The 27,008-nt window shown below is 59.9% G+C and overlaps 1 protein-coding gene across 5 annotated transcripts in view; it reads right to left on the reverse strand.

Annotated features, from left to right (window-relative positions):
- The window catches only part of GRM7 (glutamate metabotropic receptor 7), a 188,298-nt gene that overhangs the window by 43,855 nt on the left and 117,435 nt on the right, over positions 1-27,008 (reverse strand). For 4 of the 5 annotated variants that reach the window (XM_064156141.1, XM_064156140.1, XM_064156143.1 and 1 more), the window contains 3 exons: positions 16,063-16,203; positions 11,806-12,006; positions 6,424-6,563 (listed from right to left, as the gene is read on the reverse strand). In XM_064156141.1, coding sequence (XP_064012211.1) covers positions 6,424-6,563; positions 11,806-12,006; positions 16,063-16,203 — 482 coding nt within the window. The remainder of the gene's footprint in view (positions 1-6,423; positions 6,564-11,805; positions 12,007-16,062; positions 16,204-27,008) is intronic. The other variant, XM_064156144.1, reaches the window with a different exon arrangement.

Raw genomic sequence — 27,008 nt, forward strand, 5'->3', positions numbered from 1 at the left:
CCAAGGCCCTCAGCACCACAGCTCCAGGGCTTTCAGCCCCCCAGGGATGGGGACTGCACCACTGCCCTGGGCAGCCTGGGCCAGGCCTGGACAACCCTTTTGAGCAAGAAATTGTTCCTTCCCTGGGGCAACCTGAGGCTGTTTCCTCTTCACCTATTCTCTTGTCAGGAGAGACCAACCCCAAATTTGCTCCAGCCTCCTCTCAGGGAGCTGCAGAGAGCAGTGAGCTCTGCCCTCAGCCTCCTCTTCTCCAGGCTGAACACCCCCAGCTCCCTCAGCTGCTCCTCTCCAGACCCTGCCCCAGCTTTGTTGCCCTTCTCTGGACCTGCTCCAGCCCCTCGATGTGCTTGTCCCGAGGTCAGCAGACAGAGCAGCTGCATGAGGGAGAGGAGCTGAGCAGCAGGCAGCTCCATCCTGCTTCCTTACAACAGCCACCCTGGCAGCTCCAGGGCTCTGAGGGCACCTCCCTGGGGATACGGCTCAGAAACACAACTTCAGCCAGATCACAGAGCCCCAGCAGGGAGCTCTGCAGCTCAGCCAGCCCAGCCCCTGCCACAGCAGGGCACCCCCAGCAGCCTGCCCAGCAGCACAGTGCCCAGCTGGCCTTGGCAGCTCTCCACACCAGGACCCTCCACAGCCTCTCTGGGCAGCCTGCTCCAGGCCTTCAACACCCTCACACCAAACAACTTTCTCCTGGGCTCCAGTCTGTGCCCAGTGCCCCTGGTGCTGTCCCTGGGCACCACTGATAAGGGACTGGCACCTTCCTGCCCCTGCCCTGCAGACAGTTCCTGCTCTCCCTCCTGAGGGGACCTGTCTGCACTTCTCCCTGGCTCCTTACTGCTGTGTTCCACTCGGAGGGCTTGGGAGCAGCTGTCCCTGCCCCCAGCACCGGCAGGCTGCTGGCACCACTCGGCAGTGCTCAGAGGAGGTGTCTCTGGCTGGCCTCAGAAGCCACCATGCCAGCCTGAACATCCACCCTACTCCTCTCACTGCCCCTCACCCTCTGCCACCTCCTGATGCTTCTCTTGTCATAGACAAAGTGACTGGATTCTGCTTAAAGGAGTCATCCAGAGCTTGCTGGCTGCTGCCTGGGACAGCCTCCTGTGGCAGTGGCAGCGGCAGCCTGGTCTGAAGCCCTGGGACAGTCTCCTGTGGCAGTGGCAGCCTGAAGCTCTGGCTGCTTTTTGGCACGGGCAGCCTGGCCTTTGACCCCACACCCTGCAGTGGAGCAGCAGCACTTGCACCCTGGCACCTGGCAGGGACAGGAGCAGTGCAGTGAGGACCATGCTGCTCCTCCCCACCAGCAGGTCACCATGCCCAAACCCCCATGGCACTGCCACTCAACCTGCCTCTGGCTCTGCCCAGCACTCAGCATCGGGCAGGAGGTGAACAGCAAACCAGGCTGTGCTCCCTGCCACCCTGCACATGCCAGACAGCAGCACCTCAGCAGGGCTCACAGAGTGCATGGGGTTGGGGCTCCCAGAGGGCATCTTGGGCAACTCCCAGCAGGCAGCAGGGACACCTCCAACCAGAGCAGGCTGCCCAGGGCTGTGGGTGAGGCAGTTCCACCACTCTCTTATCACATTCTGTGCTTCTGTGCTCCACAACCCTGGAGGCGTTCAGGACCAGGCAGGATGAGGCCCTGAGTGACCTGTTCTAGTGGGAGGTGTCCCTGCCTACGGTGGGGGGTTGGAACTGGCTGAGCTTTGAGCTCCCTTCCAACCTAAACCATTCTCTGGTTAACTCATGGCACAGCTGCCACAGCCAGAGCAGATGACACAGGGAGATGAGAAGGAGCTGAGGCACTGCAGGGAAATCGTGGAGACAGCTATGGGAAGGAGTCCCAGGGAAGGTGATGGAGAGGGCTGCTGGGCTGGGCAGGAGACAAAGCCTTGGGTAGAACAAGGCTGAACAGTTTCCCTGGGATCGTTTGTACTTGGATGCTGACAGCTGAGGCATGCTCACAGAGCTTCCAGTGTGAAAGCAGAACAGAGCTGGGGCCTGCTGAGCTCCTCTGCACAGAGAGAGAAGCAATCCTACCAAATTCCCCAGGAGAGCCTGCAGCTCCTGCAGGACTCATCCATCCCCTTCCCCTTCAGGCACATCAGCTCCTCCAGCACAGATGTGTTCTGCTTTTGTCAGGCACCTCCAAGCCTCAGAGGCTGCTTTCAGAGAAGCCAGCTCTGTGCTGGGGCTGCTCAGGCAGCTCCTTCCACTTCCCTCCCCCTGTAGCTGCTTTCCTCCTCCTCAGCAGCAGCACTTTTGGCTGGATCCAGGCTGAGCAGTTCAGCCTGGTGGCACTGCCCTGCAGCACCCCAGCGGCCCCTCAGGGCCAGCACAGGAAGCCGAACCTGGCTTCAGAGGCCAATGCTGTGGGCACCACTTCCAGGGGCTGGTGCAGGAGTCCTTTGTTTCCACTCAGTCAGCTCTGGGGGGGTCACAGGATTCCAACAGCTGCAGCTGGCCAAATTTCTGCTCCCAAGGCTCAAAGCACTGCAGACTCAGCAGGCCAGGAGCAAGCAAGTACCTCCCACAGGATCTGCACGCAGGGGGCTGGGAAGGGGCTGGGAGAGCTTGGTAGAGCCTTCAGCCAGGAGAGAGGCAAAGGAGGAGGTCTCCCAAGAGCTCTTACAGGGGTGAGTGGGCACCTCACAGTCACGACCTCCCTGCAGGGGGGAACAAAGCACTGCAGTGGTTTTGGAGTGGAATCCTGGCCAGGAGCTTTGCAATTAGACATCTGCTGCTGCCCTGCTCCCGTGGGCAGCTGTGAAACATGCCAGAGCTGCTGTCAGGCTCACAGTGGGCACCAGGCAAGGCTGGGCTAGGATACATCACTGAGGTTGGAAAAGCCCAACCAACAACCCAACCCTACCCCACCATGGCCACCAAACCATGGCCCCAGTGCCACGGCCACAGCTTTCTGCAACACCTCCAGCGTGGGCACTCCACCACCCTCCTGGGCAGCCACTGCCAGTCCCTCACCACTCTGGCAGCAAAGAAATTGTTCCCCATCTCCAACCTAACCCTCCCCTGGTACAATTTCAGGCCACTTCCTCTCCTGTCACCTGAGACATGGCAGAAGAGGCCAAGAGCAGCCTCACCACAGCCTCTCTCCAGGGAGCTGTGCTTGCCAGCAAGAGCAGAAGCTTTCTCTTTCCTGACTGAGGGGGCCCAGACACAGAAGCCAAGCAGACCACCCACGATGACAAGTCTCCTGCACAACAAAACAGCCCTTCAGCACCTCCCAAACCAACATCAGCACCCTGCCCAGACAGCCCTGGGGTTCCCCTTGGTACTGCCACAGCAGGGCAGGGGGTGGAAGGGGCCTCTGGAGATCATCCAGCCCAAGCTCCCTGCCAAGGCAGTGTCACCTAGAGAAGGTCATACAGGAGGCTTTGGAATGTCTCCAGAGCTGGAGACTCTACCACCCTCTGGAGACAGCAAAGAAATTAAAGACACAGACCTGGGGAAGTTATCCTGAAGGGTTTATGTCCACAGGAGTTACTGAAGGCAAACTGTGGCCTTTGGTGCCTGTCCCTAGGGCAGTTAAGAGCAGCCCTCCCGGGGTGGGCAGTTAAGAGCAGCTCCCCTGGGGTGGGCAGTTAAGAGCAGCTCCCCTGGGGTGGGCAGTTAAGAGCAGCTCCCCTGGGGTGGGCAGTTAAGAGCAGCTCCCCTGGGGTGGGCAGTTAAGAGCAGCTCCCCTGGGGTGGGCAGTTAACAGCAGCTCCCTTAGGGGTGGGCAGTTAAGAGCAGCTCCCCTGGGGTGGGCAGTTAAGAGCAGCTCCCTTAGGGGTGGGCAGTTAAGAGCAGCTCCCCTGGGGTGGTTATTTGAGGGGATCCTCGCTTCACAGGTTGATAGAAAGGTCTGAGTTGGAAGGGACACAGAGGTCACCTTTACTGTGCTTTAAGAAGCCCAAGCCACGGGCAGGGACACCTCCCACTAGTGCAGGTTGCTCAGGGCCTCAGTGTCTCTGATGTCCACATCTTGTCTCTGCACTCCTCACTTCTCCTTGCTGCCAGAAAGCACAAGCAAAGGCTACCACAACCCTGCCTGAGAAGCTGGGAGCAGAAGGGAAGTGGTGAGACAGTCCCAGGCACTGCTGTCCTGTGGCTGCAGGGGTGATGAGAGTGAGCTTCTCGTGGCAGCATTTAGCAGCACAGCAGGAGCCTAACTCAAGCTCTGTTAATTCAGCTTTAAATTTTCATGAAGCAGGCTGCAGAGTTTACACAAAGAAGGATTTACTCCATAAAATATTCATCTCTTTTTTTGGCTGAAAGAAGTGTAAATTGCCAGTTAATAGAGGTTTGGGGCTTTTCCTCCTTAATTAGAATGTCAAACGCTGAAAAAACCAAGCCTAACACACCAGTACCCAAAGAGCAGCACCCAAATGAGGAGCAAGATCTTGAGGTCAGTCTGCAGGGCTGGGCCCTGGGCAGCCCTCCTGAGTCCTCCCAGCTAGCACAAGACACGGGAATGGGAAGTGTCCTGCACTTGGTTACACTCCAAACGATGCTGTTTGCATCCACCCAGGACCTACAAGGCAGCTGAGGAGCTGCTGGGGCCATAGCTCCAACCTCCCCATGATCAAACAGCCTGGATGAGGCCTCGGGCAGCTGAGTCTAGCTGAGAGGTGTCCCTGCCTGTCTGGGGAGATCCCTTCCAACCCCTCCCATTCTATGACTCTGAGATCTGGGTGAAGGTTTCACTGCTTTTTATCCCATATCCTGCCCTGGAGGTGTTCAAGGCCAGGCTGGATGAGGGCTTGGGCAGCTGAGTCAGGCTGAGAGGTGTCCCTGCCCATGGCAGGGGAGGTTGGAGTAGATGAGCTCCGAGGTCCCCGAGGCAGGCTGGGATTCTGTGTGGCCCAGCACAGTGCTCCTGCACTCAGCAGAGGACAGCATCAGCACAGAGCCATGGTGCTGGGGCCACACAGAGCTGTGGGCACACACTGCATGTGCTGGCTGCCTCTTGATGCTGGAATGCACCCAACAAGTGCTGGCAGCCCACAGAATGGCAGGGGTTGGAGGGGACCTCCAGAGATCACCCAGCAGGGGTGCCGAGAGCAGGGCACCCAGGAGCACATCCAGGTGGGTTGGGAATGTCTCCAGTGAAGGAGACTCCACAACCTCTCTGGGCAGCTCCAGGCCTCCAGCAGCCTCACACCAAACAAGTTTCTCCTCAGGTTGAGCTGGAGCCTCCTGGGTTCCAGTTTGCTCCCCTGCCCCTTGCCCTGCCACTGGCATGCCCACGCAGGGCCTGGCTCTGTCCTGCAGACACTGCCCTGCACATCCTTACACTGAGCTCAGCACTCAGGCTCCCCAGGCCAGAGGCCAGCTCTAAGCTGGCTCCTGCTGCTTTCTCATTTTCCATCGTCTTGGAAAGGCCATGGAGAACAGGAGAGCAGCCTGAGGGCTGGAGCAAAGCCAATGTCCTTCTAATCCTCCAACAGGGCAAGAAGGAGAACCCAGGCCAGGCAGCCTCACCCCCATCCCTGGCAAGCTGATGGCACAGCCAAGTGTGTGTCAGGCCCACCCTCTGCAGCCTTCCCTTCTGCCCTCTACCCTGCTTGCCAAGGCAATGCAAGAGGGCAGGAGCACACCAAGGATGGACTCTGGGAGCAGGGGGAGCTGACAGACCTCTGGTGGGAGCTTGGACCGGGACAGCAAAGCCCCTTTGTAGCTGCTGGGGTTTCACCTCACAACACCTGGATTTCATCCAGGCTCCACAGAAGAGCAGCCAAACCAAGCTGAAAACTTCACCCTGGTGCATGCACAACCACCTGCAAGCAGCCAGAGAACTCTGGGGCTGAGCTAGCACCTGAGCCTCAAGCCACCTGCACAAAGTCAAGCAGGAAGCCCTGAACCCAGAGCTGCCACACAGGGGGCTGCAGCTGTCTCAGCCACCACTCACAGGGGTCTTTCTCCACCTGGGAGTGCACCCTGGAGGTCTCTGACCACCTGCTCTAGGGTGCTTGTTTCTCTTGAGGCATCGTGACAAAAAGGCCAACCCCCTCCCATGGATCTCTCTGCCACCTGCTTACCAGGGAGGCACTCAGCCCCCATCCAGCTCCAGCTCCCCCAGTGCCAGAGACACAGAGAAGCAGCTGCAAAGGAGAGCCTGGTGGCTGCAAACCACACCGCTGCTGCCTTGCCCAGCTGGCACACAGAAGCCATGGGGTTTGCTCCATCCCCGATGGCTCTACCAGCTCCAGGAGCTCGGGCACAACAGGGAAGAGGCAGCAGGACCAAGCCAAGCAGTCCCAGCACGCCAGGCTGGAAGGGACCCCAGGGACCCTGCAGGCTGCAGCGAGAGGCAGCCGGGGCTGAGCAGAGCCGGCAGCTCCGTGCGCACACGGGGCCGGGGCACAGCGCCCAGCCCGGGGAGAGAGCTCTGCCAGGGGGCAGGGCAGAGCAGGGACTCACGTTGAGCTGGAGGTCGTCTGCCCACTGTCCCACCAGGCGGTAGCCCGGGCTGCTGGTGTTGGTGCTGTGGAACTGGAAGATGTCGTAGCGCCCCGGCGCGTCCCCGTTCCTGTTGAACACCACCGGAGTGCCGGCGCTGCCTGCGGGGGAGAGCAGACACAGTCCAAGCAGCCAGGGCCTGGCCAGGCTGGCAACCTGCTGCTGGCAGCGGCCACCTCTCCCTCCTGCCAGCCAGGGCACGCAGCAGCCCCCTCTGCCCTGCCCGCGGCTGCAGCGCCGGCTCCAGGTCTGGCCTCTGCACTCGACAAGGGACAAGGAACTGCTGAGCAGAGCCCAGCAGAAGGCACAAAGGTGCCGAGGGGCCTGGAGCAGCTCTTTACCACCTGGGAAGGTTGGACCAGATGATCCTTGAGGTCCCTTCCAAGCTGGCATTCCAGGATTCTGTGATCATCCTCACCCTCTCCCAGGCACCAATTATCACCTGCCAAAGCTTCTGACTAAGAATAAACCCCAGCCTTAGCTCCCCCTGGCTCAGTGCAAAGCCAGGCACACCAGCAGGCTCTGCCTCCTGCCCTCCAGCCTGCTGCCCACCTCCCGCTCCTCAGGGAGCTCTTAGAGAACATCACTCCCCTGAATGGAGCCTAGAAAGGATCTTTTTTCTGCCCAGAAAATGTTCCATCTGCTGTGGAGAGATCCTGCTGTCAGAAGTCAGCCTGGGTCTAGCATCCAGAAATAGCTTCCTCCTCCACAATATGTTCTTCTTCCCATGCCCAGCATGCAGTTGGGATGGAAAAGAACAACCCAAGCTCCAGGAGGACTGTGCCTTGTCTACTCCTTTATTTAGGCTCCAAGACATTGAGCCAGGCTGAGAAGTAGCTCAGCCAGGAACAGCTCAGCTTCAGCAGCCTCAATTGTTTGTCACGTACCACAGAATCAGAGGGGTGAGGGTTGGAAGGGGCCTCTGAAGATCACTGAGCCCAACCTCCCCTGCCAAGGAAGGGTCACCTAAAGAAGGTCTCACAGGAACATGGATTCAGGGCATGGAATCTCTCTGGAGATGGAGACTCCACCACCTGCCTGGGACAGGGCTCCAGCACCCTCACAGAAGCTCCTCCTCACCTTCGGATGGAACCTCTCACGCTCAGCTTTGTGCCCACTGCCCTTTGTCCTGTCGCTGGGCACCACTGGCTCAAGGCTTCACTGCTTTCTGACCCATGTCCTACCCCAGGGGTGTTCAAGGCCAGGCTGGATGAGGTCTTGAGCAGCTGAGTCTAGCCAAAGCCTGCTCCCATCAAAAAGCACTGGTCCCACCTTCAGGCACCTGCATGAAGGTGACAAATGCTGACGAGGAATCAGGGCAAGCAACAAGGCAAAAAAAGATCCTCTGCCAAGCCTGACTTGTGCCTGGTGCTGAGCAAAGCTGCAGGCAACCTGGAGGGGATGGGACAGGAGAATCCAGGCCCTCAGAGCAGCTCTGCCCATCTCTGCCCTTGATTGCCGGGGCACTGGCACCACAGACCTGCTTGGCTTGGCAAAGCCCTCTAAGATCAAGTCCAAGCACCCACCTAGGGCCACCATGGCCACTTAGAATCAGTCAGAGTCGGAAGGGATCACAAGAATCAGCCAGTTCCAACCCTCTGCCATGCCCAGGGACACCTCACACTAGAGCAGGCTACACACAGCCTCAGCCAGCCTGGCCTCAAACACCTCCAGCCATGGGGCCTCAACCACCTCCCTGGGCAACCCCTGCCAGCCTCTCACCACTCTCCTACTCAACAACTTCCTCCTCACCTCCAGCCTCACTCTCCCCACCTCCAGCTTTGCTCCATTCCCCCCAGTCCTGCCACTCCCTGACAGCCTCAGAAGTCCCTCCCCAGCTTTCTTGTAGCCCCCTTCAGATGCTGGAAGGCCACAAGAAGGTCACCTGGGAGCCTCCTCTGCTCCAGCCTGCACAGCCCCAACTCTTTCAGTCTGTGCTCACAGCAGAGCTGCTGCAGCCTCTGAGCATCCTCCTGGCCCTGCTCTGGACACTCTCCAGCATCTCCACAGCCCTCTTGTCCCAGGGGCTCCAGAGCTGGATGCAGGACTCTTGAAGGTGTCCCCAGTGCCATGCCCACACCTTTCCTGTGCAGCCCCAGGGGTGGTGACTCCAGCAGCTCCCTGCTGCAGCCATTCCATGCGGGTGTGAACCCTCCCTCAGCTGAGCACTGGAAGCAGAGCCGCAGGCCCTCAGCTCCCCAGGTGCCCCCTTCAAGCCTGACATTTATTTCCAGACACATGAAAGCAGGTTTCAGTGGGGTAGAGCAATATTGTGTCAAGAGTGGAGGCGATGACAGCACTCCAGCAGATCTATATTCAGAGCTTCCTCCTCCTGCCTTTCCCCCTCCCTCCCTACAGCAACGAGAAGCCTCTGCTGGGGTAGCAGTGCACTCTAAGCTGATGCTTTCCTCCACGCTTCCCATTCTTCACTCAATTCCAGGCAGTGGAAAACAAAAGCAGGTTTGAAGGAGGGAATTAGCACAGTCTCCACTCCGGCTCCGCTGAATTGTTTCCTGCCTACCCTCCCATCCGACCAGAAACGGCTTCAGTTCAGAGCCCGGAGGGGAAAACCTTCTGCCTGAGCCCAGGCGGATGCGGAGGAGCCACCGCAGGCTCACGGGGCCAGAACACGGCCAGGCAGGGGATGCCTGGAGGGAGGGAGCAGAAGTGGCTCCTCGGCCGGGGAGCACCGCTGGGAGAGGGGATTCAGCTCCTCAGCTCTTCAGCCGCATAGCCAAGGCTGGGGCTGACAGAGGCTGCGAAAGGCAAAGGGCAGTTCCGAGGGTGGCAGCTCAGGGAGGCTGCCCAAGGGCTGCACAGGCCCCCGGGGGCTCCCCACAGGCTGACAACCCTCAGCCTGGCCACAAAGCAGTGTCCATGGCAGCATGGCAGCCTGGGGGGACATCACCATCCTGGCCATGACAAAGTCACAGTCACAGAACGTGTGAAAGCTGATCCAGTGCCCACCCCTGCCATGGGCAGGGACACCTCCACCAGCACAGCCTGCTCCAGGCCTCATCCAGCCTGGCCTTGGGCACCCCCCGGGAGGGGACGTCCATAGCCTCCCTGGGCAGCCTGTGCCAGCGTCTAGCAAAGTGTGCAGTGAGGATCCACAGGTTGTGTCAGGTTGGAAGGGACCCTCCAAGGGCATCCTGTCCACCCCCTGCAGGCATCTCCAGCTAGAGCAGGCTGCCCAGGGATACAGCAAGGCTGAGCCCGAATGTCTCCAGGGACAGGTCTGAAGCACAGCCCCGGCCTGGCCTGTGGCTGCTTTCAGGCCAGTTCCCATTCGTGCCATAGCAAATTGCCTGGCAAAGAGCTGGGAGCAGCCTGGGCGCTGTGGGGAAGCAGCACAGCCACCGAAGCTCAAGGAGCTGCCAAGCCTCGGAGGCTGCAGTAGGAACTCCTGGCTGAGGAGCTGCTCAGCGAGTTCCAGCCTCCTGTGGCCTCTGTGTGGGCTCTGCTGCTTTTCTGCCCTGGTGCCCCTGGCTGTGAGGGCCCTGCCAGCCCTGCTGGCAGTTCAGGTTGCTTGGTGCTCTGCTGAAAGTCAGGAGGGGGAGAGCAGAGAAGCCTCAGAGATGAAAGAGAGTTTGCAGAACTGATCCTGCTTCTTGACTTCTTGGCCCTCTAATCACGGCGAGAGGAGGCTCTGCAGCTGGGCTGTAGGACACTGCAGCACTTAGCCTCTCTCTATTCATATTTAAATGAGGTGAGGGTTTTTTTGCTCAGCCCCAGCAAAAGAGCCTGACAGCCTCTGGGCTGCATCTTCTGCTCCCTCGGAGGCTGAGACAATGCAGATCATCTTCACCTTCCAGCGAACCACAGAATCACGCAAGGGCTCAGGTTGGAAGGGCCCTCAGAGCTCATCTGCTCCAGCCTCCTGCCCTGCCCAGGGACACCTCTCAACTACACTTGGTTCCTGAAGGCCTCATCCAGCCTGGCCCTGAACAGCCCCAGGCAGGAGGCAGCCACAGCTTCCCCGGGCAGCCTGTGCCAGGCTCTCACCACCCTCACACTCAACAGCTTCTGCCTCAGCTCCACTCTCAGCCTGCTCTGCCTCAGCTCCAAACCATTGCCCTTGGCCTGGCTCAGAGCCCCTCAGCACAAGTCCCTCTGCAGCCTTCCTGCTCAGGACCTGCCCCAGCACTTGAGCCTTCAAGGGCTGCATACTTGGCACCTGTGTGCAGGGACGTCCAGAGATGCCCACGCACGAGCTGCTGCTCGGCACTGCAGAGGCCACGAAGCTCACAGCTGCTGCACTTCTGCAGGAGCTTTGTCCTTTGTCATTAACCTTCTCAAGTGAGGAGAGCAGAACTTTCCAGACCTCAGATCATCCATCTCACAACTTGCTCCAGGCTGAAGTTGACACCACTGACATCAAGTAACTGAAACCTCCTCACGCTCACCTTGCTGCTGAGAAGATGACTTATGCAGGGAGGGGAAATAAATCTCTTGGGCACAAATCACAGAATCAGCCAGGTTGGAAGAGAGCTCCAAGCTCAGCCAGCCCAACCCAGCACCCAGCCCTGCCCAACCAACCAGACCATGGCACTAAGTGCCCCAGCCAGGCTTGGCTGCAACACCTCCAGCCACAGCCACTCCACCACCTCCCTGGGCAGCCCATTCCAATGCCAATCACTCTCTCTGCCAACAACTTCCTAACAACATCCAGCCTAGACCTGCCCTGGCACAGCTCGAGGCTGTGTCCCCTTGTTCTGCCCCTGTCTGCCTGGAGTGAAAAGATGAGCTTTAAGCTGCCTTTAAGAGTTCCCAGCACTGAGGTCTCCTCCAGACCCCCTGCAGCAGCCTCATGTCCTTCTTGTGAGGGCTTCACAGCTGAATGCAGAACCACAGGTGAGCAGCACTGCACAGAGCTGTCAACCTGCCCTGGCTGGGGCTGTCCCTCCTGCAGGCTTGGGCTGGGTGAGCTCTCAAGGTCCCTTCTCACCCAAAGCACGGCAGGGAGAGAAGTCCCCGGGGCTCAGCTCCCCGCCCCCGGGGCTCAGCTCCCCGCCCCCGGGGCTCCGCTCCCGGCCCCCCCGGGGCTCCGCTCCCAGCCCCCCGGGGCTCCGCTCCCAGCCCCGCGGGGCTCCGCTCCCAGCCCCCCGGGGCTCCGCTCCCAGCCCCCCGGGGCTCCGCTCCCAGCCCCCCGGGGCTCCGCTCCCAGCCCCCCCGAGGCTCCGCTCCCAGCCCCCCGGGGCTCCGCTCCCAGCCCCCCGGAGCTCCGCTCCCAGCCCCCCGGAGCTCCGCTCCCAGCCCCCCGGGGCTCCGCTCCCAGCCCCCCCGAGGCTCCGCTCCCAGCCCCCCGGGGCTCCGCTCCCAGCCCCCCGGGGCTCCGCTCACCGTTGAAGTTGACGCTGCGGATGTACTTGAGCAGCCTCTTGCCCCCTGCGTGCTCCATCTCGGGGCAGACCCCAGGGTAGTCGGCGCAGAGGTCCCTGCTCATGTGGTGCAGGGCGTGGGCCATGGCGTAGACGGCGTCGATGACGAACTGCACCTTCCCCTCCTGCTCGTAGGGAGAGTCCTTCCCGATCCGCTCCTGCCCTGCGGGAGCAAGCACACGCCCAGGCGGGCACGGCAGGGCTGAGACCTCCTGGCACCAAGGACTAGCGAGCTACAGAGTCGTTAACACAGGAGGAGACCCCCCGGGAGCACCCGGCCCGGCCAGCAGCACAGCACCTCCACGGCCACCAAACCACGGCCCAGCTGCCATGGGCGCCCCTCCCGGCACGGCCACTCCACCACCTCCCTGGGCACAGAGACTGCTCCTCAGCTCCAGCCTAACCCTCCCCTGCTACAACCGCAGGCCATTGCCTCCCCTTCTATGCCCTGAGCCTAGGGAGGAGAGCCCAACCCCACCTGGCTACAGCCTCCCTGCAGGCAGCTGCAGGCAGCAATGAGCTCTGCCCTGAGCCTCCTCTGCTGCAGGCTGCACACCCCCAGCTCCCTCAGCTGCTGCTCATTTTGGGCAATGACTTTACCAACCAAAGCCCACCCAGCCCCTCTGGCCAGCAGGGCCATCGGCAGCTCCTCCTGTGTGCCACTGCATCCTGATGCAGAGAGACAAAGCACAAACCTCCTGCCTTGGAGCTTCACAGACCCTGAGGCTGCTCTGGCTTGGAAGGGACCTTAGAGATCAGCCACTTCCAGCCCCTGCCATGGGCACAGACACCTCCCACTAGCCCAGGCTGCTCGAGGCCTCATCCTGCCCAGCCACAGCCTGGCAACAAGGCTGTAAAAGCAGGCTCCGAGGTGGCCCTCTTGCTTCTGTGGCTGCTCTGCTGAGACTCCACCTCAATCCTGCCTGCAGTGCTGCTGCCCCAGCAGGAGGAGGACACAGAGCTACTGGAGAGAGGTCAGAGGAGGCCACAGAGGTGCTGCCAGGGCAGGAGCAGCTCTACTGTGAGCTCAGGCTGAGGGAGCTGGGGGGGTGCAGCCTGCAGAGGAGAAGGCTCCAGAGGCACCTCAGAGCTGCTGCCAGTGCCTGAAGGGATCCTGCAGGAAGGCTGCAGAGGGACTTGTGCTGAGGGGCTCTGAGCCAGGCCAAGGGCAATGGTTTGGAGCCGAGGCAGAGCAGGCTGAGAGTGGAGCTGAGGCAGAAGCTGTTGAGTGTTAGGGTGGTGAGAGCCTGGCACAGGCTGCCCAGGGAGGCTGTGGCTGCCTCGTGCCTAGGGGTGTTCAGGGCCAGGCTGGATGAGGCCTTCGGGAGCCAAGTGTAGTTGAGAGGTGTCCCTGGCAGGGCAGGAGGCTGGAGCAGATGAGCTCTGAGGGCCATTCTCTGGCAGTCTCTGGGTGTCTGTGCAATTAGCAGCACTCCAGGAGCGTGGGGCAAGACACAGCAGGTTGAGAGTCACAAACCTTTGTTTTCCTTTGTTTTTTCCCCATGAAATTGTCCACCAGCTTCTTGTTTGGCCTTGCCCAAGTCACAGCAGCAGGACTCAATCTGCCCAGCTGCAGAAGGTGTGATCCTCTCTCCCTACCTCCCCCGGGCATCCTCCAAGGCAGTTACCGCTTGTGAAGAGCTCCGAGCTGCAGCCCAGGAAGCAGCAGCAGCACCAAGCCGCTGCTGTTCACGGGTGGCCACACCACTGCTGCAGCAGGCTGCTCCCTAACCACACCTCAGTCCTGGGCACCATCCAGCAGCACCTGCACGCTGGATGTAGGGGCCCAAACCTGAACCCAGGACTTAAGGTGTGGCCTCAGCAGTGCTGAGCCCAGGGCACCCTGACACTGTTCCTGATCCAGGCCAGGATGCTGGTGACCTCCTTGGCCACCTGGGCACACCCTGGCTCACCTTCAGCCAACTGCCAATCAACACCCCTAGGTCCCTCCATGCTGAGCAGCTCCCCAGGCACAACCCCCGAGCCTCTGCTTCTGCTGGGGGTTGTCAGCAAGGGCAGAACCCAGCATATGGCCCTCCTGAATCTCACACCCTTGGCCTTGGCCCACAGATCCAGCCTGGCCAGGCCCCTCTGCAGAGCCTCCCTACCCTTGTCAAATGGGCACTGCCACCCAGCTTGGTGCCAGCTGCTCAAGCCCTGCCCAGGGATCACTGACACCGTTTCTGTGTCCTCACTGGAAAGCAGAGGCTGTGAGCACAGCAGCAGAAAATGAAGCCAGAAAGGAGGCCAAGGAGACACTTTTAGATCCTCTCCTGAAGATCTCTCAGCAATTTTTAGTCAAGTGGCAGCCTTTGGGGGAGATTCCAAAGGCCAAATTTAGCAGGCTGTTCCCAGGGGTAACCAACACAGCATTCCTCCTCCTCCCACCCAGCAACTCAAACCAAGAGCAGAAGACATCAAATATGGGAAGCTTCCACCCATTTCCTTGATCAAAATCCCAGGCAATTCCAGGCAGTTCCACAGCCCACTCTTAAACTGCTGCTGTGGAAAACTCAGCGGAGAGGGAAGGCGAAGCAAAGGGTGGCAAGAGCAAAGTGGTGCTGGCTCCACCACCAAGAGCACAGGAGATGTGCTCATGGCAAGGGCAAAGGGGATGTGGTGGTGCAGGCTCCACCACCAAGAGCAGAGGAGATCTGTTCATGGCATTGTGGAGTGGTTTGGACTGGAAGGGACCTTGGATTTCATCCTTCCAAGCTCCCTGCCACAGCACTCTCAGCGAGCCCAGGTTGCTGAAGGCCTTGAACCCCTGCAGGGGGAGCATCCACACCCCCTTGGGCAGCCTGTGCCAGTGCCTGCCCAGCCTCACTGTGCCACTTCAGTTCCTGCCTCTGGGCGTGAAGCTGCAGAAAGCTTCTTTAACCCCAATTTTTAGGCAGCAAGAAGAGAAATCTGAGCAGGTCAGTAACTGGATGCTGCCTGAGCTGGAAGCATTTCCCCTGTGCTGCTGCTTCCCTACCCACCCATGGTCTTCCAGAGCCAAAGTGGCACACGGAGGGTCAGTGACCTTCAGCTCCAACTCAGCTGCTGGCCAGGCTGGGACCTGCGGGTGGGTGGCAAGGCATGAGCTGGGAAAGAGTCCCCATCTAAGCTCAGACAAGCAGCTCAGGCCACCCTGCTCTCAGCAGCAGCACTTCTGGGCCCCGTGGCTGGCACCTTCCCTGCTGGGGGGGAAGCCAGAAAGAGGCCAAAACAGGAAGTTGGGATCTTTGCTCTTCCCACCTGCTCCTCGTGCCCTGCACGCCTGAGGCTGCTCTTCTTAGTAAGCTTGCAGGTGACACCAAGCTGGCAGCAAGTGTGGAGCTGTGAGAGGGCAGCAGGGCTCTGCAGAGGGACCTGGGCAGGCTGCACAGATGGGCACAGTCCAGCACCAGGAGTTTGAACAAGGCCAAGGGCAGGGTTCTGCACTTTGGCCACAACAGCCCCAAGCAGCACTGCAGGCTGGGGCCAGAGTGGCTGAGAGCAGCCAGGCAGAGAAGGAGCTGGGGGTGCTGGGAGAGAGGAGCTGCAGAGGAGGCAGCAGTGCCCAGGTGGGCAGCAGAGCCAATGGCATCCTGGGCTGGCTCAGGAGCAGTGTGGGCAGCAGGACAAGGGAGGTTCTTGTGCCCCTGTGCTCAGCACTGCTCAGGCCACCTCTGGAGTGCTGTGTCCAGTTCTGGGCTCCTCAAGAATGATGTTGAGGTGCTGGAAGGTGTTTGGAGAAGGGCAGCAAGGCTGGGGAGGGGCCTGGAGCACAGCCCTGTGAGGAGAGGCTGAGGGAGCTGGGGGGGTGCAGCCTGCAGCAGAGGAGGCTCAGGGCAGAGCTCATTGCTGTCTGCAGCTGCCTGCAGGGAGGCTGTAGCCAGCTGGGGTTGGGCTCTGCTGCCAGGCAGCCAGGGACAGAAGAAGGGGACACAGGCTCAAGCTGTGCCAGGGCAGGTTCAGGCTGGATGCTGTTAGGAAGTTGTTGTCAGAGAGAGTGATTGGCACTGGAATGGGCTGCCCAGGGAGGTGGTGGAGTGGCCGTGGCTGGAGGTGTTGCAGCCAAGCCTGGCTGGGGCACTGAGTGCCATGGTCTGGTTGGTTGGGCAGGGCTGGGCTGGCTGAGCCTGGAGCTCTCTTCCAGCCTGGTTCATTCTGTGATTCTCCTCTCCATGCCCACAGCCCCCCAGTGTCTTCCCCAGTGCCCAGGGCCCTGCAGTGCCATGCCCGCAGCCCTCACCGGTGCACTTGCGGTCGGTGTCCTCCTTCTTGGAGCCGCTGATGGTCAGCTTGCAGTTGAAGTTCTCCTCCCAGTACTCCGCGAACCAGACGTTCCTCCTGTTGTTCTCCAGCGTGCGCGACGTGAAGTAGGCGTCGAAGCCTGCGGAGGACACAGCCACAGCTCAGCCTGCGGCGCCGGCGCCAGGGCTCAGGGCAGCTCCAGGCACCACCCAGCCCAGCCCCGGGCTCGCACACAGCGGCAGCACGCCCAGGCAGGGCTTGAAGGCTGCCACACGAGGAGACTCCACGCTCCCCCCAGGCAGCCTGCTCCGGGCCCCCAGCACCCTCACCACAAGGAAGTTCCTCCTCCTGCTCAGATGGAACCTCCTGGAGTGTCCTGTCCACGCCCCCCAGCACAGGCACATCCCCACTGGAAGGTGATGGAACCTCCTGGTGTGTGGACAGGACAGTCTGTAGCCACTGGTCCTTGTCTCATCGCTGGGCACCAGCAGTGGAGCCTGGCACCCTCACCCTGACACCCACCCCTCAGATGCTCACAGACCTGCAGCAGATCCCCCTGAGCCTTCTCTCCAGACTCAGCAGCTGCAGGGCTCTCAGCCTGGCCTCACAGCAGAGGTGTTCAGGTCCTTCCCCACGCTCAGAGCCCCCACTGGACCTCTCCAGCAGGTCTCTGTCTCCCTGCAGCTGGAGAGCCCCAAACTCAGGCTGCAGCCTGGAAGCTCTCCTGAGCCCTTCTTCAACAGCCAGCCCACGTTCAGCCCTCAGCCCACAGCAGCTGGACTGTGCAAAGGAGGAACCTGAACCTTTTATCTGATCAGCTGCATCTTGCAAACCAATTCTTGTGCCCCTGAGAGCGAGGGATGAAAGTATGGAAAGTATCTGTGAGGCAGAGGATTAAGAGGGAAGAGTTCAAAGCAGAAGCCATGGATTAGAGGGAAACCAATCAGGAATCAAAATGAGTGACCTGATGCAGCTGATGTGAGGCTGAGCTCCACACAACTAATTTAGCAATTAACCTCCCCAGACCTCCAGAGGAGGCACTTTCAGCTGCCCTGCCCTTGTCTGCACACCTGGGTGGCTCTGGAGCATTTCCTCTCCATCTCATTCCACAGAGGTGCAGAGAAGCTTGGGGGCAGCACTGCCAAAAGGCAGCTCTGGAGCAGCAGGACTGAGCAGGCCTTGGGACTGGATGGGGAAAGACCTGTGAGGGTCACCTCCTTCCCAAAGCCACCAACAGCTCCTGGTGGCACAGAAGTGGCAAGGGGCAGGGCTGGGCTGGGCAACAGCTGAGTGCCAGGGGCTGGCCAGGAGCCCCTCTGCATTCCCACAGGGAAGAAGGGAGAGAGGCTGCTGGGGTGGGGAAGAAACTCAGCCAGCTGGGATGGAAAGCAGAACAGTGCCATGGGAGAGAGACACAGACAAAGCAAGAGCCAACCCCAGCCCAGAAGGCAAGGAGGGCACCACTGGCACCACTGATGCTGGGGCAGGCACTGGGCAAGGCCCAGCCTGCACTCAGCAGCAGGTGGGAAGCAGATTCAGGAGCTGGATTCTGGCAGGGGGCTCAGGAGCAGAGGGATGGGGATGGGAGGCAGAAGGGACAGAGTCCTGCTGGGACACAGCCAGGGAAGAAGAGGCTTGGCCCTGGGCATCCCTCAGCTGGCTCCTGGAGGTTGATGGAAGGGTTTGGGTTAGCAGGGACATTTCAGGGCCACCTGGTTTAGCCCCCACATGCTTCCAGGACAACTCAAAGAACATTTCCAAGGGGATACTGTGGCAGGATCTGCAACATCCAGATGGCTCAGGCAGAGAACAGCTCTGTGCCAATGCACCTCTGGGGATGCTGCTCCACAGCCTCCTGAGATGAAAATCAATAAAGCCTCGATCAAACTGTAAGAGAATTCCTGCAGAGCTGCTCCAAGGCTGTGCAGACCTAACACCAAACAGCAGCATCCTGATTGCTCTGCTCTGCTCCAAGGACCCTCTGCACTCTCAGAAGGAAGCCAGATGCCCACGGTGGGCCCCCTGGGATCAGCATCTGCTGCTGACCAAGCAAGGGGCTGGGAGAGGGATGGAGTGGAGGGCCAGGCCAGCTCTCCACTCACCCCTTGCTGGTCTCAAGCACTGGGCACCTGCCTGCTGTGCTGCAGGGCACAGAATGGGTTTCATTGGAAGGGACCTGAAAGCTCATCCAGTGCCAACCTCTGCCATGGGCAGGGACACCTCCCACCAGCACAACTTGCTCAGGGCCTCATCCAGCCTGGCCTTGGACACCTCCAGGCAGGAGGTATCCAGAGCCTCCCTGGGCAGCCTGTGCCAGTCCCTCCCCACCCTCCCTGTCCAGAATTTCTCCCTAGTCTCCACTCTCAGCCTCCCCTCTCCCAGCTCAAAGCCATTGTCTCTCATCCTGGCACTGCCAGCCCTTGTCGCAGCAGAGCCCTCCCCAGCTCTCCTGCAGCCCCTTCAGGCACTGGCAGGCTGCCCTGAGCTCTCCCTGGAGCCTTCTCCTCTCCAGGCTGCACAGCTCCCTCAGTAACTTCTAATTACAGTCACTTAATTACTTGTTAAGGGCTGTCCTGCTCAAGGGGGTGCTGGGGCTGGGAGCACCTCACTGAGAGAAGCAGGGAAGCAACCAGAGCTGCTCAGGCTGGCACTGGCCTGGACTTCTCCATCCCTCTGAGTGCTTGGGGCTGGGTCTCTTCCTTTCCTTCCTCTCCCTCTTTTTAAGTTGATTTCCTCCCTGAATGGATCCTGGGGTGGAGAACAAACGAAGCTGTTAGGTGGCATCACCTCTCTGTGTGCCAGAGGAAGGGTTTAATCAGAGCACTGTGATTTAAAATGGGGCATCTGTGAGCCCTCCTGAAAGAGAGCTCCCTCTCTTCCAGGTGTCTGGGGGGAGAACCTGGAATCTCCCAGCCTAACTGTGCCTCTCCCAGGCCCCACTCTGCAGCCTGAGCTCTGGGCAGCCCTGGGCAGTCACTAAATCTTGGCACACAAGGGTAGCTCTGGGCCACCTACAAGGGTAAGCAGAGATTATTGTGACTGCTGCAGTTCCGACTGCAGCTCGTGGGGGTCTGGTTTCTTTGGCTTGGGTCACTTAATTCCCTGAGCCCCTGGCCCCAGAGCTCTTGTGTTTAGCAGCAGACATCTGAAGTTGTCTTCACGTCTGCAGTTCAAGCAGATTAGGCTTAAGCGCAGGCTCAGGTCTGTCGTTATCAGGGAGGACAGAGGGGGCCTGGATTTCAGCTAACTCCCCACAAGCAGCTAAAATTAGGCAGGCACTGAAGGTGTCCTCCTGAGCCAGAGCCTCTGAGGACAGCTTGTTTGTGCTAGCTGAGGAGAAATGGGCAGTGCCAGCCCCTGCATCCTGCCCTCTGCTCTGCTCAGTCCTCCCCTGCAGCACTGCCTCCAGCGCTGGGCAGCCAGCACCAGAGGGACCTGGAGCTGCCGGAAAGAGTCCAGAGGAGGCCACAGAGATGATCAGAGACTGCAGAGCCTCCCCTGTGGGGACAGGCTGGCAGAGTTGGGGCTGAGCAGCCTGAAGAGGCAAAGGCTCCAAGGAGAGCTCAGAGCAGCCTGCCGGGACCTGAAGGGGCTGCAGGAGAGCTGCGGAGGGACTTGTGACAAGGGCTGGGAGTGGCAGGAGGAGGGACAAGGGCTGTGAGCTGGGAGGGAGGACACCGAGAGCTCCCTTCCAACCTTCACCCTGCTGGGGCTCTGTGGCCTGGGTAAAACCCCACTGGCACCAGTTGCTGCCAGCCAGAGCACAGGAGTTTGGGCACAGACACCAAGCTGCACTCTGCAGCCCTTCTTATCTTGGGGATAAGCCTTGACTTGTTCCAGCCCAAAGCTCCCTTTTGCCCCCACTCTGCAGCTCCTCTGTGGCCACCTCCTGCAGAGGCAGCTCTCAGCCTACACCTGAGCCTCCTTCCCCTTTCTCTTCTTTCCCCTGCTCTTCCTTTCCCCTCCCATTTGATACCTGCATCACTGCCTGCCACTCTTCCCTGCTCTGAGGGCTCCAGGAGCCAGCTAAGGCTGGGGCTGTGTGGAGTAGGATGCAGGTCCTCACTGCCAGCTGCTCCAGAGGGCAGAGGTGCCCAGGAGGAGCTCTTTCCCAGAAAGCCAAGGAGTGGAAGAAAGGCAGCAGCAGTGAGGCCCCAGCATGGAGGGGCAGGCTGCAGTGTGGGAGGTGAGCTGTGGGCAGGGGCAGCAGCTCGGTGGGGCCCTGCTGCTGGCAGCAACCCAGCAGAGAGCTCTCAGGGAGATGCAGATGAGGAGAGACTTGTGTCACTTCTTGTTTACCAGCCCCTGGCACAGGCTGAGCAGCAGCCACTGCACATGGCAGCAGCACTCCCAGGGCTCAAATAATTAGGCCTAATTAAAAGACAAAGTTGGTGACCTGCTGCATTCCTCCTGTGCCTGCAGTCTTTGCCTCCCCAGCCCACATGGCACAAGATACTGACCCAATTCCACAGCATCAAAGCCTCCAAGACCATCCAGGCCAAGCAGAAACCCAGCCCCACCATGGCCACCAAACCATGCCCACCAAACCCTGGCTCCAGTGCCATGGCCACAGCTCTCTGCAACACCTCCAGGGGTGGGCACTCCACCACCTCCCTGGGCAGCCTCTGCCAGTCCCTCACCACTCTTGCAGCACAGAGACTGTTCCTCAGCTCCAACCTCACCCTCCTCTGGCACAGTCCCAGGCCTTTTCCTCTCCTTCTGTCACCTGAGACAAGGCAGCAGAGCCCAACCCCATCTGGCTGCAGCCTCCCTGCAGGCAGCTGCAGACAGCAATGAGCTCTGCCCTGAGCCTGCTCTGCTGCAGGCTGCACACCCCCAGCTCCCTCAGCTGCTGCTCCCCAGCCCCTCCCCAGCTCCCCTGCCCCTTCAGTTCACACGGAGCAACCTCAGCAGCTCGGAGCAGTTTCAGTGCTCTGCTCTGTCCCACAGACAGCCTCCTGCAGTCACCCAGGCAGTCACCCAGCCCTGCCTGTATGGCTGCTGCCACAGCAGCTGGAAGCAGCCACTCCAGCAGTTCCCTGATTTTGGCAGCACTGGAGCCAAAAGAGTTTAATTTGCTGCCATTAAAGGCAGGCTAACAGCAGTAGGTGTGGAATGAGATGATCAATTTCAGAGCAGCTAGTGCCTTCTGCAGCTTTTATTGTGCTGCCCAGGCACGGTGCTATGGAGCTGTTGTGATAGCCTACAGACACCTCCTTGACCTCCTGACTCAATAAAAAGGCCATCACATGGAGTGATTTGATTAACTCCCCTCCTGCTGCACCATCCTCTGTCAGTTGTTTTCTGCTGTAGCAGCTGCTGCTTGCAGCAGACTAAACAGGGGCAGGGGAGTGCCTGTGACATCTGACACAGGCCCCTGGCACAGCCACCACTGCCACCTGATGGAGCAGGTCCAGAGGGCACCAAAACGCTCCGGGGGCTGGAGCAGCTCTGCTGTGGGGACAGGCTGAGGGAGCTGGAGGTGGTCAGCCTGGAGAAGAGAAGGCTCTGGAGAGACCTCAGAGCTGCCTGCCAGTAGCTGAAGGGGCTGCAAGCAGTTGCAGAGGGACTGTTTGCAGAGGCCTGCAGGGACAGGGCCTGGGCAGTGGCTTGGAGTGAGAGCAGAGCAGATGGAGATTGGATGTGAGGAGCAAGTTCTGCAGCAGGAGGCTGCTGCAGCATGCAGCAGGTCGCACAGGGAGGACGTTGAGGCTCCACACCTGCAGACAGTCCAGGTGAGGCTGGACAGGGCTGTGGGCAACCTGCTCGGGTGGAGGTGTCCCTGCTGAGTGCAGGGGGCGCTGGGCGAGCCGCGGAGGTGCCCTGCATGGCTGCAGGAGGCCAGGCGTGTGCGCAGGACACCGCCTGCTGGCCCCGGGCAGCGCGGGGGGAGGCTGCAGCCAGGGGCGGGCAGGTCTCCTGCGGACCACTTCTGTCACCCGCTGCAGCTGCCAGAGCAGGCAGGTGTGTCCGGGCAGCGCTCATCTGGATGGCACCCTACAGCTGGGTGCCCCCAGGCACGTCCTGCTGCCACACAGCTCTGTCACAGCAGCAGCAGCAGCAGGAGCAAGCTCTGCAGCAGCTCTGCCTTTGGGGGCTCCTATCCCATGGCAGCTGGGGCTGAGCTGCTCCTCGCCCCCCGCTGCAGGCTGCACACAGGCAGCTCGGCCCCAGCCCTGTGCTGCTCACTGGTGCCCAGCAGCAGGATGCTTGGGCTCTGCCCTTGGACAGCTTTGCCAACCCAAACTGCTCCATGCTTCTGTGACACAGGGCAAGGAGCACAGAGTGGAGCCCAGGAGGTTGCATCTGAGCAGGGGAGAAAGCTGTTTGTTGTGAGGGTGCTGCAGGCCCTCCTGGGCTCCAGTTTGTGCCCTCTGCCCCTGGTCCTGTCCTTGGGCAGCACTGAGCAGAGCCTGGCCCCTTCTTGCCCTCCACCCTTCAGATACTGACATTCATCAATGAGGTCTCCTCTGAGCCTTCTCCTCTCCAGGCTCAGCAGCCCCAAGCCTCTCACAAGAGATGTTTCCTTCCCCTCAGCATCTCAACCATCTCTGTGGCCTCTAAGGGGACCTGAACACCTCTTAGCTCATCCAGTCCAGGCAGCAGCCCAGCCCCACCATGGCCCCCAAACCATGGCCCCAGGTGCCATGGCCACAGCTTTCCTGAACACCTCCAGGGCTGGGGACTCCACCACCTGCCTGGGCAGCCTGTGCCAGTGCCTGACCACTCTGGCACCAAAGAAAATGTTCCTTATCTCCCACCTAAACCTCCTCTGGTGCAACTTGAGGCCATTTCCTCCTGATGGACTTGATGACCTTAGAGACCTTTTCCAACCAAAACAATTCTCTGATCCCATCCCTGGCTCCTTTGGAGAGGAGACCAACCCCTGCCTGACTGCAGCCTCCTTTCAGGGAGCTGTGGAGGGCCAGGAGGAGTCCCCTCAGCCTCCTCCACACTCAGCCAGGCTCACAGTCAGCACAGCTGCCATGCCTCCTGCGGGGCTGCTGATCTGCTGCTGCACACAGGGCAGCTCTGCCTGCATCTCACTCTCCTGAGAGCCCAAACCTGCTCGGGTTTGCTTTGCTTGCAGGATCCTGAGGTCCTCTTTCTTTCTGGCTTGCTAATAAAGAACAAATAAGCCACAGAGGATTTCAGAGCCTCGTTTGAAGTGGCCTGCAGAGGCTCTCTGTGAGTTGCAGTTACTTTAATTTTTTGGGTTGCAAACAAAGAAGCCTTGCAGGAAGGGCTGAGGAGTGGGGGTTTGGTTCCTGCCCCCACCTTATGGCACAGGCAGGCTCAGTTTGTATTCTCTGCTTCACTGCCCCCAGCAGCAGTCCCTGAAGCTTCCCAAATGAAACCACTCCAATAACTGTGAAAGAAAAGAGATGGGCCCCTGGGATCCACAGTCCTCACTCAGAGCTCCTCCTTGAGCCCATACTCATCACAGGTGTGGAGAGACACCAAGAGACAGCCTCACTCCTGCTCAGACAAGGCTCACAGCAGTGCTTCAGCTGGAAAAGGCCTCCAGGATCACCCAGTCCAGCAGCAACCCAACCCCACCACAGCCACCAAACCATGGCCCAGCTGCCATGGCCACACAGTTCTGGAACCCCTCCAGCCATGGGCACTCCACCACCTCCCTGGGCAGCCTCTGCCAGTCCCTCACCATTCCTGCAGCACAGGAATTGTTCCTCAGCTCCAACCTAACCCTCCCCTGGTACAATCCCAGGCCTTTTCTTCTCCATCAGCTGATCCTGGGGAGCAGAGCCCAACCCCACCTGACTGCAGCCTCCTCTCAGGGAGCTGTAGAGAGCTCTGCCCCCAGCTCCCTCCGCGGCTCCTCCCCAGCTCCTGGAGTTCCTCCCAGTTTGCCTGCCAAACAGCAAATGAGTTCTTGCCACCACCTAAAGGTTGGAACTCTGTGCAGAAGCAAGGATGGCCACCAGGAGCTCCCAGTCTGGAGCAGCCTGGGTAGCAAACCCTCCCTCTCCTCCTGCATGTGCTGTCCACCAGCTGCTCTACACCGCTCCCAAGGATGGGAGGTTTGGTTGCCAGCCCAAGCTGCCCTTGGCTCTGCTGCCTTGCCAAGCAGCATTTGGCTGCCTGCTGTGTGAGGAAGGAACCCTCCCTGTGAAGCTTCTCCAGCCTTGGACACCACCAACACCTCCTGCCCGGAGCGAAGCCGCGGAGGAAGGCTTGGAGGTTCCCAGCAGCTGCCAGGCAGCTCGGGAGCTGGCACTCAAGGACAGCAGGCTTTCCAACAGAAAACCCTTCCCTTCTGGATGGAAATCCTCTGCCCAAAACGTGTCCAAAAGACAGCTCAGATGGCTCCAGGGTTACAGCACCGAGAGGAAATTCACCCTTCAGATGATGCAGCTCCAAAGCAGGGCCCAGAGCTGATGCATCTGAATGGTGACCAACAGCCAACGCTGCTCTCTGAGTTCCCTCTTCCTGCAGCAGGAAGCCTTCCCCTGGTGCCTGTGTGCACATCTCTCACAGCAACCACCCACACAGCCTCCTGTGCCCTGGAAAAACAACAGCTCTCTATGAACATCAGAGGGAAAATGCCAGCACAAGCCCTGGGAGCAGCAGGCGGCAGCCAGGAACCAGGAGAGACACCCACAGGGCCCCATGGAGGCAGCAGCAGGAGGTCAGGGCTGCTGCAGGTTGGGTGAGCCAAGAGAAGGCTTTCTAAGTCTTCACTTCACAGCCCTTCTGCATGCTCCAGTTAGAGTTCAGGGAGCCAGAGAAAGAGTTAGGTTGGAAGGGAGCTCAATGCTCAGCCAGTTCCAAACCCCTGCCATGGGCAGGGACACCTCCCACTAGAACAGGTCACTCAAGGCCTCATCCAGCCTGGTCCTGAACACCTGAACACATCAAAGATCACATTGGGTGCTTCTGTGCTCCACAACCTCCCTGGGAAACCTGTGCCAGTGTCTCACCACCCTCAACCTGTGCCAGTGTCTCACCACCCTCACCCTTTCCTAACATCCAGTTTCAATCTCCCCTCTGCCACTTCAAACCCATTCCTCTCCTCCTGTCACCACCAGCCCTTGTCAATAGTCCCTCCCCAGCCCTCCTGAGACCCTGCAAGGCCACTCCAAGCTGCTCTCCTGAAAGCCTTCTCCTCTCCAGGTTGCACAGCCCCAACTCTCTCAGCCTGTGCTCAGAGCAGAGCTGCTGCAGCCCTCTCAGCATCTTGGTGGCCTCCTCTGCACTGGCTCCAACACTTCCATGTGCTGCTTGTGCTGGGGGCTGCAGAACTGCCACCAGGGCTGCAGGTGAATTCTCCACCTAATTCCTCTCCTCCGGAGCAGCAAAGCTGCTGCAGTGCTCGGCACTGCTGGCGGGGTTATGAGCTGTGTCCTGCCTGGAGCAGCAGCAGGTACATCACTGAAACCACCTGCAGAGATGGCACTGTCAGGCTGAGCAACCAGAGCATGGTGGGGTGGTGAAGGGACCTCTGGGGATCATCCACCCAGCCTCTGCCAAACAGGGCACCCCCAGCAGCCTGCCCAGCAGCACAGTGCCCAGCTGGCCTTGGCAGCTCTCCACACCAGGACACTCCACAGCCTCTCTGGGCAGCCTGCTCCAGGCCTGCAGCACCCTCACAACAAACAACTTTCTCCTCCTCTTCTCCTCCTCTTGAACTGGGGAGTCCAGAACTGGACCCAGCACTCCAGGTGTGGCCTCACCAAGGCAGAGTGGAGAGGAGAATCTCCCCTGTAGCCCCAGCAGAACTCCAGTGTGTGCACCCCACAATGCAGGCAGCAACCAGGCTGCATTTTAGGCTGCTGTGCATGGAGCAGCTGCAGAAGCTCACTGCTGGAGCTGAGGTTCTTCTGGGCTGCTGCTTCGCAGGAGCTGAACCTGGCTGCAGGGAGCAGCCTTTGAGCCTGGCGATGCAGGCAGATTACAGCTGGGACTCAGCTTCTCAGTGACTGAAGCCTGCAGAGAGCCTTAAACAAAAGGCAGAAAACAAAGCCAGAGGCTTCAGAGCCTTCCTTTAGGAGACAGCCACAAAAGCAAGGCTGAATTCACATGGCACAGGGAGCCTGGTTCTGAACCAGCTCTGTTTGTGTCTGGCAGTGCTGCCCTTCAGCTACCACCCCTCTGAGCATGCTAAAGCTCTCCCCAGACCCTTCACTCCCACCCTTTGAAGTCAAGCACAGCACTGCTGCAGCTACAGCTCTCTCCCAGCTCTCTCCTGTCCCTTCTGGAGTGAGCCAGAGCTGAGCTGGCTCTAGGCAGGCCTGGCATTGCCCAGCTCAGCCTCTGCTCATGAAGCCCTTGCTGAAGTCCAGGGCAGCTTGGCACAGCCAGGGGCTGCTGCCAGCAGGCAGAAGCTGATGGGCAGAGCTCCTGCCAAGGGCTGCCATGCACAAAGCCTCTGCCCCACACTTGCTGCTGGCCACACCAAGGGCACTGCCACAGCTATGGGAGCAGGAAGGCAGAGCTGGCACCTGTGGGGAGCAGCAGCCAGGACAGGTGAGCCTCAAGGGCCCACCAAGGGATTGCAGCCTTTTCCCTTCCTTCCCTTTCTCTTCCCTCTGGGAATGAAGAGGGGCTCCTGAAGAGCCTCTGGCACTCAGCTGGTGGCCAGCCCCAGGGCCTGAGAGGGGACTAACACTGGAGCCCTGCAACCACACAGCAGGAGAGTGCAGCTCAGGGGGTGGAGGCCAGAGGAGGCCAGGAAAATCCAGAGTGGGCAAAGGGAAGGGTGAGTCAGTTCCAGCTGCTTCCTCTCTGTGCCTTCCCTTCTGATGGGTGTCCCCTCTGGCTCTTGGCCTCCATGGGCTCTGCTACAGTGAGGCTGCAGAGGTCTCCTGCTCTCAGCAGCCTCGGATGAAGCAAATCCCTCCAGCCAGAGCTTTCCACCTCACTTACTGCCTCAAAAGCACAGGCTCACACCACAGGGACATGGTGAGACAGCTTGAGAGGCTC

Source organism: Pogoniulus pusillus, chromosome 16 (genome assembly GCF_015220805.1).
Source record: "Pogoniulus pusillus isolate bPogPus1 chromosome 16, bPogPus1.pri, whole genome shotgun sequence".
Classification (NCBI taxonomy): Eukaryota; Metazoa; Chordata; class Aves; order Piciformes; family Lybiidae; genus Pogoniulus; species Pogoniulus pusillus.